Raw genomic sequence first — 13,279 nt, 5'->3', positions numbered from 1 at the left:
GCACTTTCGTTCCTCTTGTATTTTCAGAGGTCATAATGCTTTACTATATCTACTATTTGCATGAAAATTAAATGCTATATTTTTTCTGTAGGTTAAAAAGGAGCAAGTTGTTTTGATTCTTCACAAAAAAGTGTCAAAATCCTGGGCAGCCAAGTTGTCCGAGTATGGTCTAGAGCAAGCTGAGGATGAAGAAGATATGGAAGAAGGAACGTAGTCACACATACATCTAGGAATTCTAGACACTGCTCATTCTTAGATTAGGCTTCCTTTTACCCAAACTTTCATATGGTTTATGCTTATCCCTGTCCTATGAGTGGTCTCTTGCAAGTTTTGTCATTTTGTCACTTGTTATACAATGATGGTTTACACATAACTGATCATGTCATCATCTAGATTCTTTTACAGATTATACTTTTTATGTGTACAACATTACACACTGATTTGTATTTTATATTCGTTTTTATAGTAGCCATTTTTTTATGGTACAAAAACACCAGGGTAGCTTTATTCGCTCTGGCATTCTGTAGTCTTTGTAGTTGTTATTTGTTGAACCTAACATGATGCTGGATTCATTTTCTTCCTGACTTTAAATAAACTGATTCTGCAGCAAAACTGTTAAGCCTTTCAGGTGCAATAATATACTCATAGATTATTTACTCAGTTGAAAAGCCAGTTGATGGATGTTATTCGTTTTGGTTTATTTGAAAATGTTAGGCCTGTATTCATTACTGTTGTCAATTTTATACACTTTGTCGTTAAGCAGATTTCTGTTGGACAAGTATTGATAAGGGACTTGGTAGAAGTTCGCGGGATTCTCTTTCATCAGTATCCATATGTACTCATGCGCAGTGGTCATGGATTATCTTGGACATGTGATATGCAAAATGAGATAGTTATTGCTGACAGTTTATAGTACATGTGTTGATAATGTTTCCTCTTAAACTCACTTAAAAAATAATGAGTTATTTTATTGAGAAACTTATTAATACACAGGTAAATTCAGCAAATCAGACATGTTGGTATTAAATAATTAAAATCTGAATTTTTATGAAGTGTTTTATTCTTTTGTTTGTTAAAACAGATCTGGAGTTGAAATTCTAAATCATGTTGGGGAAGGTGTAATTGTTGAAGTCAGCACACAGAGTCTGCTTAGCCTAGACATGTTGAACCAGCTCTAACAAACACTATAATATGGATGAAGCGTTGATATATTAAAGCTAAATCTATTGCACTAGTATGCAGTATTGCGTCTCATCCAAAGGGGGTGTACAGTGGGCTATTCCTTTACACAAAAGTACGGCTGAGATACAACATTTTGCTATACATCAGCGTATATAGGCACTCACAACATCTGGTAACGTCACATTCTCTCATTCGAGAGGCGTTTCGTGAAGTTGCACATTCTGTTCAATGCCGTATCTAAAACTACACTTTCCCTCCACGTCCCACAAAACGTTTTTGCCTTGAATTACGAAACCCTTTTTGCCGTCTTCCTGTGCGTATTTCATAACGGCTGAAATGTCATTTTCCACGAGTTTCACTAAGGCATTGTTGTCTTTTGGGTTTGTGAAAGCCACACTGATTCTGCCCCGTATTCGAACCCTCATCACGAAGCTCGCCGTGAACTCCTCCTCTTCCACGACAACCTCAGCGGTGGCCTTGTACTTAGGCCGGACTCTGATGGTACTGTCCACTCCCCACGTGAGGGTCTCTTCTTTGGTCTCCTCATCCGTACTTTCCACTGTGACCTCCCGACCAAAGCTCGTTGTTGCAGACACAAGCTCGTCCGGGAGGGCCAGCTTTAGTTCCAGATTAACCCCCTTGGTGTAGCCTTTAGACACACAGGTCGTGTAAGACGAACACGTGGTCCTCTCTGTGCGGAACGAATGCTCCTGGGGAGCGTCTGTCTTGTTCAAGTACGTGGATCGAAACAACACGGTGCCGTTTTGTCGTGGAATCTTGCTACGCTCAGCGTAGTCCGGCTTTCCGGAGATGAACTTGACATGTGACCAGTTAACGGTCAGGCCGACGTCCTGTAGTTTTGGAAGGTCTTTACCTCTAGTTCTTTCGTACATGTCTTTGGCCCAAAGCCGTACGATCTCGTCAAGGTCTACCAAGCCAGACATGTTGTACCGTGAGGTGTAACTGGAAAGAGGAACACAAAACCGTATTAATAAATCTTCAAATTAAGAGAAAGAAGAACATATTCTTAAACAAATGACTAACCAGAATATATTCTTAAACAAATGACTAAACAAGAAACCATCCCGATAATCCATTCGATTTCAAAAGCAGGGAGAAGATTTGAACTGCCAAATTTAGTTGTAAAATGTGTTTTACAACATGTCTCTGTGTCGCTGTCTATGTTTGATGTGTATGTATAGGTATTCAGTTAATGCTGTAGTTATTTGATGTTTACAAACTAGGCCCTACAGGAATTAGTAGCAGAGCGTTACAGCTGTCGTCTAAAAAGTACAAAAATTAGCATGTGTTAATGTGGTGGTGCTGGGTGAACTGGAACCAAAAAAGTGAGTCAGAGAACGTTTTCTTAAAATAACATCAGCTTTTGGTTACGTTCCAAGTGTACAAAAGGCGTGATCAAATGTTGGCATAACTATGTCCTTTATGTCAGGAGTGATTAGGTCTGAGGTAAGTCCCGCGGATGAAGTAATAACATACGTCTATTAGTGGCGTTCTATATTTAAGTTTTGCTATAAAAAGCTTAGTGTCTTGATTATTCCCGGTGACATGTAGCCGCAACAGAATATTGGGTAATCTGCATGCTAGTACCTTATATATGTAGCACTTTTACACATGGAAGAAAACTGTCGGTTTGAACATTTTAAATTAAAACCTACAAGTTCCCCTCGAAAGGAGCAGTTGCTTCTACACGCCTTGATATAATCATGGAGGAATAAATATTTATACATCCGTGATATATAGTATCATATAGCTTGTCTCTATCGTATTATCTTCTGTCTTCCTGCATATGTATAATCCGTATGGAAAGTGATATGAAAGTAATGTGCGTACAAAAATGTGGGCTAAAGTGGTTAAAAGTTCGCGTTCGTTCGCTAGCAGTTTACACGACTGCATAACAATGTCATTGCCTGCTGGTCATCCACGCTGCCTGCTTTAGGTGGAGTTAAGAATCACTACTGGAATGGTAAAAAAAGGCATCAGTTTATGAACGATATTTGTTTACGTAGCTAAGATTCCTGTCGTGAAGAATAGCAGTGCAGGCATATAAATAAGCAAGCACCAGTTAAAGTCAGATGTAAGCTGGAAATTTGCTTTTAAGTTCAAACTACACATATAGGTGTTTCAGAGCGAATGGTTTTGGTGCTCTCTTTTGTCTGTAGCAGACGCTTTTTTTATTCAAATGCCTTAGAAAAAACATGCCATTTGATGTACATCTCCCTTGGCCAGCGAAATTTCTGACCTATACTTACAGGTACAAATGCCAAATCACGTGTCATTTCAACAGTGCATCCTCAATGCATGGCGAACACCATGCCAAAGAAACCACTCCAGCACTGACACTTGGTGGCAATTGTGTTCATAGGGTACCGTTTCCAGGAGTTCGATTAAGTTCATCGTGTAAGTACATCGACACATGCTACATGCACATGTAGATCGTCATGATTGTTATCAACTTAGGGCACGATGCCTTTGAAGAATGGGAGCTTGAAATCTGTCTCTTTGTGCCAAGCGCTACAAACGATTCAAGTATTGTATAGATACCAGAACCGACCAGCCAGGTGGTAAAGAAGCCTTTGAGCACTCTGATGGCTCAGAGTACACAGACTGTATTCACAAGAAGTATATATAGTTGCTCTCATGTTCAACACGATGCAAGGCTAACGGTTTGGAGCAACGAAGGGGCCGCAGTTGCTCAGCCAATGTTAACATCTGTTAATCATCAGGGCTGATTGAAATTCTGAAGTATAACTGTTGGCGTTATTTACAAGGTTAAACATGATGGTTTGCGGCCAGCGTCAATAATGAATGACTTCCAGCCATATTGACTACATTTTTTATATTGTGAGGAGATTCACTCACCAGAATATGGCGTAATCTAGAAGCACGATAATTGTTAATTATCCACACATGTTATCTATTCACAAGAAATAAATAGGGAGGTTATAAGAAACAGCAATACGTGTTTGATTTGTCCAATGTATTAAGACTGCGCGTGTCCTTTAACGAACAGTACTGAATGATGTCCCTGTATGTCATATTGTGGCAATATAGTCACGCTGGCGACATCCGGCATGTCATCATATAGCTTCTGTACAACGGCTGTCTATGTTTATGGAAAACGAAATGGCGTATTAATATATATTCATATATGTGCCTGCAATCACAGGTATACACCCCGAGGACAGTTTAATGTTACCTAGCTTAATATACAATATATACAATGGCTCACTAAGACTGGCTTTGCTAGGGTACTGAAAGATGTGCTATAGTGCCTTTTGTTTGGTCCTCTGATTGCTTTCAACATTATTTCAGTCATATGACCACGATACGCTGACCCAATGCCAATGAGTCACTGAAAGTGTTTGGTGTTTCTAGAAATAATAACGCATAATTTCGTATATAATCACATGTTTTCTGTCATAACGTTTTAGGCGGCAGGGTTTGTAGAAACAATATTGTTTTATTGTACTGCATGTATATAGAGGTGGCCCGGATATATTATCAAATCAAAGTGGTCATCCGATTGAGGTTCATTTTGACATCTGGAAACATCATTCAGGAAAACTATACAGCTAACATGCAGCATTTTTCTTTCTCCTTAAAAGCATGCACATTTCCTACTTTCAACACTTACCTAGTTTTGGCGATCATATGCATATAGACTAAACTCGAATGGTTTTCTTATTACTTATCATTAACCTTTCACTAACATGCATGTCTATAACGAGTTATGTATACTTCTTGGCTCCTAGCTGGGTGCTAACTCCAGCGACACCCGGGAAAGTAGTGGGTCTATTGGTATATATATGCTGGCAGACAGTCCAGAATGCTTTGCTGATTTGACGGGAAGATAAATTAGTGCAAGCGACGTAACGCTTCTCCAACAATGACGTTAACTACTGGAGAAAAAAATCTGAAGTATTCCCGAAACAGAACGGCAAAATGGTCTGCGCCAAAATAGCTCAATGTTCTGAAGTCTGTTCGGAATTTAATATTCTTCTACAAGTTACACGTTTTCTCGCGGGAATATGGGATAGCAGGTGCTCGATGACAGATCTTTGACAGTTGCCGTGGAGATGAGAGGAAGGGACTTTGGCGCCCATGGCTAACAGATTCAACCTCTGTGTATATACCGGTAAAAACATGTAGTTCTGATTCTGCAAAATTCTGCTTTGCCTATCTTTGAAATTCCACCAACTGTATTGGGTATCAACTATTCTCCTGTTAAGTCTTCCTCAATAAGAGACGTATGTCCATATAACCATAGCTTATCCCTTTCATCTGAGGAAAACCAAGGGTGTAATTTCAGATACGGACAAATCCTTCCATTCCAACCATACCACCCAGAACGCCAGAAGCATATAGATATCCTGAGAAAAAATGCACTTCAAAGGCTTTTTTGTGACTGAATACATTACAGCTATTTAAAGATTTATCATATCTATTAAGTACAAAACTCTTGGTGCATTAAATATAGAATTGTGTGGGTATTTACCTGATGGATTTCAACGGAGCCCTCTACTCGTGTGGCACATTGCTGTTGCAAAGATACACCTCTCTTGTGCGTATGCTGTCCGCCATTACAGTGCGTTTTAAACAGTTTCTAATTAAGGAATGTAATCTGTGGATAATTAAACTGTAACCGAAACCGGGGAGTGTGTAGTCACGTGTGTGAAACTGGGCAGATGCTGAGGGCAGATATGCAAAGCGGCGCGTGGCTCTCTTTATTCTGGCTGTCAATGCAATCCGTGTGTTACTGAATTAAGTCTCTTTTTTGTACAGCTATAATCATGACAAAGCCCAGTTGAACTCGGTTAGGTCACCCATGCTTTTCAACTGCATGTGATTTTAATTGCACCCATACACTTTCATTTATCGACACAACTGGCCTTGTAAGAACACTATTTATGAGCGTAAAAAATACGTCATTCTAGAGGCACTGCAATTCTGTCTTTGTATATATACTAATGATCTGCACAGTAATTAATTACACATTATACATTGTGGGAAACATCATTGCACTATTGTTTATGCCCAGTTTATGTTGATAAGCCAGGACAGACTCATGCAACTGATTCTATGACTGCACAAATGACTGTTGTCACGAGAGATACATAAACATAGCTCGTGCACATTATATCTACGTTTAGTGTATAATGTCAGGTTGGTTTCACAAAAAATCTACATAAATGAACTTAAATCATGAGTAAACATTCGTGTATAGGGTTTGCCAGGTCTTATCGATTCGTCATAATTTATGATGAAAGACTCGCCGCCATGTTGGATACAAGGCCATGTTTTGTTCTCTATTTCTTTAGAAAGAACGATTAGTTTTTGATGAGATTTGGTAAAGACACATATCAAGATTTGAATAATAAATAACATTTTCAAGACCTTCCGATTTACATGTATAATGAAAGATAAAGATGTGCAAAACAGACACCGTTGGTTGTATTTCTTGGCACTTCGTGTATTTATTCACCACTATAAATTAAGGAACTACCCATTCCTCTGTAAATTTTCACCATGAATTGACTTTAGTTTCTCTTCACATTACGATACAGACTGTAACGTTTTCAATATTTCTCGATATACTTGAAAAAAGTCCGGCTTTCCTAAGTATCGTTGCAAATTTTAAGCGCGGGTTGCTTGTTATAAGGACGGGATCTTTTTTGGCATGACCCACGACTTACCTTTTGAGGTCCTCCAACTAAACTACATCAGACAACATTCGGATGAACGGGAAAAGACAGATTCAACGTGCATGTAAGTCCCACCACGTCTATAAGCAAGTTATATGGATTTGTTGAAACATGAATAAATGACGAGAACAAAACCACATCTGGCGTCAGACCGGCATGCAATGTTAATTTCACTGACATGAGCTACCTGGCTTAGCCAGGCCCTCAGCAGCCGTCTGATTGGACGAGATGAAGAGGTGAAGAGGCCAGATTTCACGTCACATGACCAGGGAGAATTGATAAAAATCTGTTCAGTTTTGAGCACATCTGTCAACGCCACACGACTGGGGTAATTAAGAGAACAATGAACTAAGAACTGAAGGAAAACATTCCTCCATGTTTTTCTTGAACAGCTGGGCGCATGACCAAGCTCTATATCATCTAAGCAGATTCCGACGGCTCGGAAATGTTAACCGTAGAAAAAATCCTCAACTTTTTAAACAGTATATTTCGTGATCACAGCTATGCAAAAGATCCGTCTAATCTGAGCCCTTGTATAATCCGCTTTCGTGGGTCAGTCCAAATGTCATGTTCTAAGGATTTGAAACGTTATCCCTTGTTTAACCACATCAGTCTTTGTTCCTGCCTTTCAGCCACACTCGTGGGAACATGGGATGTTAAACAGGAAAAAACAAGTGGTTAAATCCGTAGATAGCATCATGTATACACCCTGCGGAGCTGGGCATTTGGCTCATGTTATATATGGGCTAGTGTATTCTTTAACCTCATGTTAACTGCTTCAAAATATACTAGTGGTGTGTTTATATATAAGTCGGCTATTTTAAATGGATGTGGATAAAAACTGAACTGCTAATGAGAATATGCCGCGCAAGGTAAGATGTGGTGGAAGCGACAGCTGATGGGGTAGCGCTGGCATGCTGCGTGCTCCGAGATAGCGTTCAGATAGCACGGAGGTAAAACACGGCTGGAGCGTGTCTGGGGGTGCATTAGCTTGCTGAACCAAATCTTCCTTGTCACTCTACATCTCGGGCCATAATTTACCTAACACTTGATAAAGATACAGAAATTTGGCATCTGGCTCGATGTCTGCAACCATATCCACATCATGCAGCTACATATACATACACTTTACTTTGATCCGAGTTTACACGTGAAAAAAAGTAAAGCATTCGTTCCACGTTCGTGTTGTATTTTCGTACAGCGGAGAGCGTTTCTATGGTCTGCTTGGGAAAGAATTTACTATGCTTTCTGCTCTGTACATACGTTGCCGAATTGCCATCGCGCTGACTTTCTAACACTTACATAAATGTATAGTCCATAAAATTATTGGATAATCACTAAATATGAGTGAGGTTTAATCAGTAGAACTCATGAAAGTGCAACATGAAGTATTTCTCCAATAAAGTTAAGTCAAATACTATATACTAAGCATGGTATAGACATTGGTATTTGCATTTCAAATCGGCACAAAAACAGGAAGCATTATTTGTGTACATATATATATACTTACGTCCTTCCGGAGATTAACCTATCCATGCTACTTTGTTAATCTGTGCATGTAAGCCAGAAATTTCCCTGATCAGTGCTGCTCAGTATAAAAGGTGTGCTATACGGCCACATCCCACGACTGCGTCGGCGAAATCAAAGCAATTATGTTAACAATCCCATATATGTATTTTCGTACGCTGTTTTTAGTTGCACTGATCATGAATTACCACAGACGTGTATATAATTACTGCTTGGCAAGTAATAGATGCTAATTCGATTGGCTATTGACTTAATAACTATGACCGAATGCATATATGTATGTACAGTGACAGTTTTATAAGTAACTACACACAGGCCGACTTCTGTAGACGTTTTGTCTACCAAATGACCCGTTACACTTGACTGACTATATGAGCGGGCGTGCGCCTTTAGAGACGATTAGGCGATTAACACGTGGTGATCGATGAAATGGGCGTAACGTGCGAGGACTGGACTGCATCGTTATGCTTCCATACCGAGTATACTTGGGATTCTTCATGCCTCGATGTTTACTGTAGCTGGTCCCAAGGAGCTACATGATGGCGTACGTAAACTAGGCGATTTCAATACATCATAACCAACATAAAAGTATAGAGATTTAAAAATACGCGCCAATAACTTTATCCAGAGCAAGACTATTTATCATTATTTACGATAAATGATAGCACTTTAAAACAAATAGATAGTATAGCTTTTTCTTTCAAAAATTAAATATTCAACATTTACTATATGACGTTTTCCGGAATAAATATGTACCGGTAAGTAATTGTCTGTTGAGTTTAATCTCGTACTTGAAAATAGATTTGAGAGAATATATTCACACGTTACACACAGAATTGCCTTTCAACATAGAGTGATAACATATTCTTTCACATTTCTTATGTATATGCCGATCGCCGACAAGTCTTGTCACTGCGTAAAGTATAATATGGGCTGGTCACATTAAGGGGGGATAATCACGTAAGAATGCTCCCGGGTATTAGTATTGGCATGTATTTCCTTATTTGGGGTGATTATCATATTTTTGTCTTCCCTAACAGTGTTCCAGCCCATTTATATAATAAAGCGATGTTTATGTGTACCAATCTGTGTCTCATCAGCTAATGTTTGATGTGAGGGTGAACGGTAAGTCAGTGTAAAGATTTGTCACGAGGAAGTTTTAGTAAGTCTGAGAGAATTCAACGCCAATCTTTTTCTATCGTTTACAGCTGATTGTAAAATTATTAAAATATAATAACACATAATGTACAACAAAAAGTCATTTTGAGACAAAATGAGTTTTAATTTTTCGTTCGTGCTATAACTTGTACCAATCCCATGTGTTTGAAACTCCGTAAGATAACAATTGTACTTCGCGACACACAGGCCTTGAATACACGTTTGTACGCTTCAAAATAACTTTCAAAGCAAAAATCCTCCACCACGGATAAACATAGCTCAATAAAAATTTGCTATGTTCATTCAAATGTCAACAAATATGGACACATTATCCCCCCTCCTCCCCGTTCTCTCTCCTCGGAATATACAAATGTCCTAGCCCGTTCACTTTTGAAAGTAGCAGATGATATACATCTACATTGATAGTGTCAGTGGGCATAGTTCATTTCTGGTGGTAACATTTATACTTTCTTCCTAGACGCGTATATACGAGATAATAGTGACAGCCCAGATTTCTAGATGATAAGTACAATTCCTATCTTTACATAGATCCAAATTAATCTGTGTTAGGCTTCTTGTTTGTCCAATACATGGCCAAAAGATAACCTTTTTGATTTGTTATCATAAATATGTCCATTTTCTTTCTAACAACTGCCCTTTGGTCTTTATCTCACGTTAACATTTATGAAAGTATCATGATAACCAAGAAATATATTATTTAGTCTATATATATATATATATATATATATATATATATATATATATATATATATATATATTGCATTATGTTAGTTTACAAAGCATTATACATGAGTATACAGCCACATTTCAAAGTTCAAATGGCGGATACATCAACAGAGCTTAATCTGTAACAATATTCCCCGTTCCGTGTTATGGTACGCTCTTTTTATTACTCTAGCAATTAACTGAGGAGTCAAAATAAAACTTAACATCATTACTTTCAAAATGCCCAACTTACCTTTTCAGGAGATGAAGTTAAAATGTGTGATGCACTTTAGTTCGGTGAGCTTTAAAAGGCTTTTACTTGACAGGAGCAGGCATGTTCAGACCCTACCCAACAGGTATTTGGCCTACATAGGGACAATATGGCGGGATAGACCAAGTTTTGGGGAGGGGCAGATACGAAAAAACAGGGAAGGCACCCCCCAGGGACAAGCTCAGAATCAGGAAAGCAGGAGAACCCCTGGTCTGTTCTTTGCGGTAATCAGTCGGCTTCTGAGAGCGCATTACGCACACTAATTAATTGACTAGCAATCAAGATGGAATAAACAGATCTGGTCACAACCCCTAAAATCGATCAATAAGCTCACCCATACAAACAACTGACAACTATAACCTGGATTTGGAAACTGAATAGGTCCCACCCTTATACATATACACAGGCAGGTTTTCCCATGCGGGTGAGCTGTATACCTGTGCATAGGAATACAGGCTGAACTATTAAGACTAAATCCGGGTGTGGAGAAGCACAATTACACTGAAATACCCATACAAGGAAATGTACAGACCCACTTGACCATATAAAGATGCCAATGTCATCCCACCTACTAGTTTGACAACTTTGTCTGTGAGGTCATACTTTTTCTCTCGGTAGAGTCAACTTATAGTTTGATGAAACAAATGCAACCAAAACTGTAGCCATATATGAACATACAATTGAACACCACGTAATATAATCAAAATGATTTCTGTCCTTCTTGTGTATAGCATATGTAGGCTTTCATATCTTGCACAAATTAAAAAAGTACAGTCAATCGTGCAGAAATCAGTTGAGTAAATGACAATCTGCTTGAAAATTACTCTAGAAAAATGAAAATCACCATTCCTCCTAAATACTTAGCAGCCAATAAAGAGGAGAAAAAGAAAATGTTTTCTGATTCATTCCTGTTTGTCATACAACGAACTGTCCTTTGAAACAAAAACGGGAAATATTCATGGACTCACAAAGGTTCATGTCTTGAAAACACTGCATGACTTGTGTGCATTTTACATTTATAATTGGGTGTATTGATGATTCTACCATTCGCCGTCAGAACAGAAAACCCAAACATTCCCCAAACCTATGGCTTGTGTTTATTTTCTGTAATTGATATAAGTACCAACACGCCATCTCCTTAGACAATCACAAATGAGTTAACGGCATCCAAGGGAGATAACTCTAGACAATAAATTCGGTTGGGTGAGACGGCATGGTTAAAGCCAGAGGAATTTGGCTTTACTTCCACGAAACTGGAAAGCATGCTAATGCATTATAGTGCGTATAACACCGAATTTAGGTCCATAATATTTCAAATGCTAAAGCCATAGCTTCGAAATATGTTATTTCGATGCCCCAAAAGACGTGAACCTTGTGACAATTTGATGAGTTTATTTTCAAGAAATAGATATACAAGTGCGTGACAACATGGGTATTCTCCAAGGTGGGAAAGCTGTACAGTCTAAATAGATCTAAAAAAAATTACTTAAATCTAATTTAAAGTAGTGGGGTCTCATCTATTATATGGTAGGCCTATACGGGACATTTGTGAGTAACCAACCAGCTTGATTAGCCATGTATGTTATTACGGATACTAATATATCTTCTCATATTCAAAAAATATTTAATGACTCTATATGTAAAAAAGAATGTTATATTATTCGCTTTCTACAATCTCAACACGTTAATTTTACCTCTTAGTTAGACAATAGTGCTAATCATCCTTGAATCTATAAATCATGCCCCCACCCCACTATATACGCCTTCCATCAACACAGAGGGTGGCTTACGTCGCACCTGTTATTGATCTGGTAAATGTCGAAGAAGAGAGTAATTTGTACCTATCGGCAGACTGTATTATGAACAATCTTTAAAGGTATCGGCAATTCTGGATACGATCCGAGGTGTTGATAAAGTAATTATTAACTTTTGTTTTACATTAGAGAAATCACTTAGGCCCCATTGGGCGGGTGTATACTTACTATCCTGTTAATATACAATATTAATATCATTGGCGAATTAATTATCATTTTTGATATATAAATTGCCCAGAGAAACTGCTACACCTTGCAGGTATAAATGGCCATATTTTGCAAACTCTCGAGCAATAGGCTTATAAAAAGAACTCAGCTGGGTTTAAATAGATGGATGGTATATGGGAGGCTGACGCGGACTTGTACAACGCTAAAGTCATTCGCGTCGAATGAACAATGCCTTATAAATTACAACTTCTTCAAATAGTGACAACATTGTATGCAAGTACACGCAACAAAGAGTAACGATCAAGTAATGCCAACAACAGAAACGTCTATGCACCCACAAACTGATCTCACGACTAAATTACTGTATTTCTGAACATGTAAAGAACCAGATTACGTGGGAGCAGCTTTCCACTACAGAATCTAGTTTGCTAAAAGTGGGTAAATTATAAACATCACAGAAAGTAGAACGACACAAGTTCAGGTGTGACAAATATCTTAACACTTGGAGGGGAATGATGGCGGTTTCGCACGGATTACACACAGATTAAGATTACATAGGTTTTGGGGAACCCGAGAGGTGAAGGCTTCTTTGTCTTACAATTGGATGCTTTGAAGGCGTAAATCTACCCCCAGGCGGTATAATTTCTGTTATGAATTAATCTGTAATTTCCCACACATTACTGTCATTTATTGGCCGAACACCTGCTGAT

The 13,279-nt window shown here is 38.5% G+C and overlaps 1 protein-coding gene across 3 annotated transcripts; it reads right to left on the bottom strand.

Moving 5' to 3' along the window:
- Positions 1–76: 76 nt before the first annotated feature.
- Positions 77–12,327, bottom strand: LOC135467741 (uncharacterized). Of its 3 annotated transcripts, none has more exons than XM_064745573.1 (2): positions 10,570–12,327; positions 77–2,145 (listed from the first exon to the last, which is right to left on the bottom strand). In XM_064745573.1, the coding sequence occupies exon 2, from the start codon at positions 2,124–2,126 to the stop codon at positions 1,371–1,373; it is 756 nt and encodes a 251-aa protein (XP_064601643.1). In that variant the 5' UTR covers positions 2,127–2,145; positions 10,570–12,327; the 3' UTR covers positions 77–1,370. The 3 variants fall into 3 exon arrangements, with proteins under 3 accessions (XP_064601643.1, XP_064601644.1, XP_064601645.1); XM_064745574.1 differs by lacking the exon at positions 10,570–12,327 and adding an exon at positions 6,897–7,019; XM_064745575.1 differs by lacking the exon at positions 10,570–12,327 and adding an exon at positions 5,699–5,752.
- Between the last annotated feature and the right edge of the window lie 952 nt (positions 12,328–13,279).

This window comes from Liolophura sinensis, chromosome 6 (genome assembly GCF_032854445.1).
Source record: "Liolophura sinensis isolate JHLJ2023 chromosome 6, CUHK_Ljap_v2, whole genome shotgun sequence".
In the NCBI taxonomy this organism is placed as follows: Eukaryota; Metazoa; Mollusca; class Polyplacophora; order Chitonida; family Chitonidae; genus Liolophura; species Liolophura sinensis.
Note: the sequence above shows the minus strand (reverse complement) of the source record. Positions and strands in the feature narration are given on the sequence as shown.

Excerpts from the sequence above, each read along its gene's own strand:
- LOC135467741 (XM_064745573.1), bottom strand. The coding sequence starts at position 2,126 with ATGTCTGGCTTGGTAGACCTTGACGAGATCGTACGGCTTTGGGCCAAA.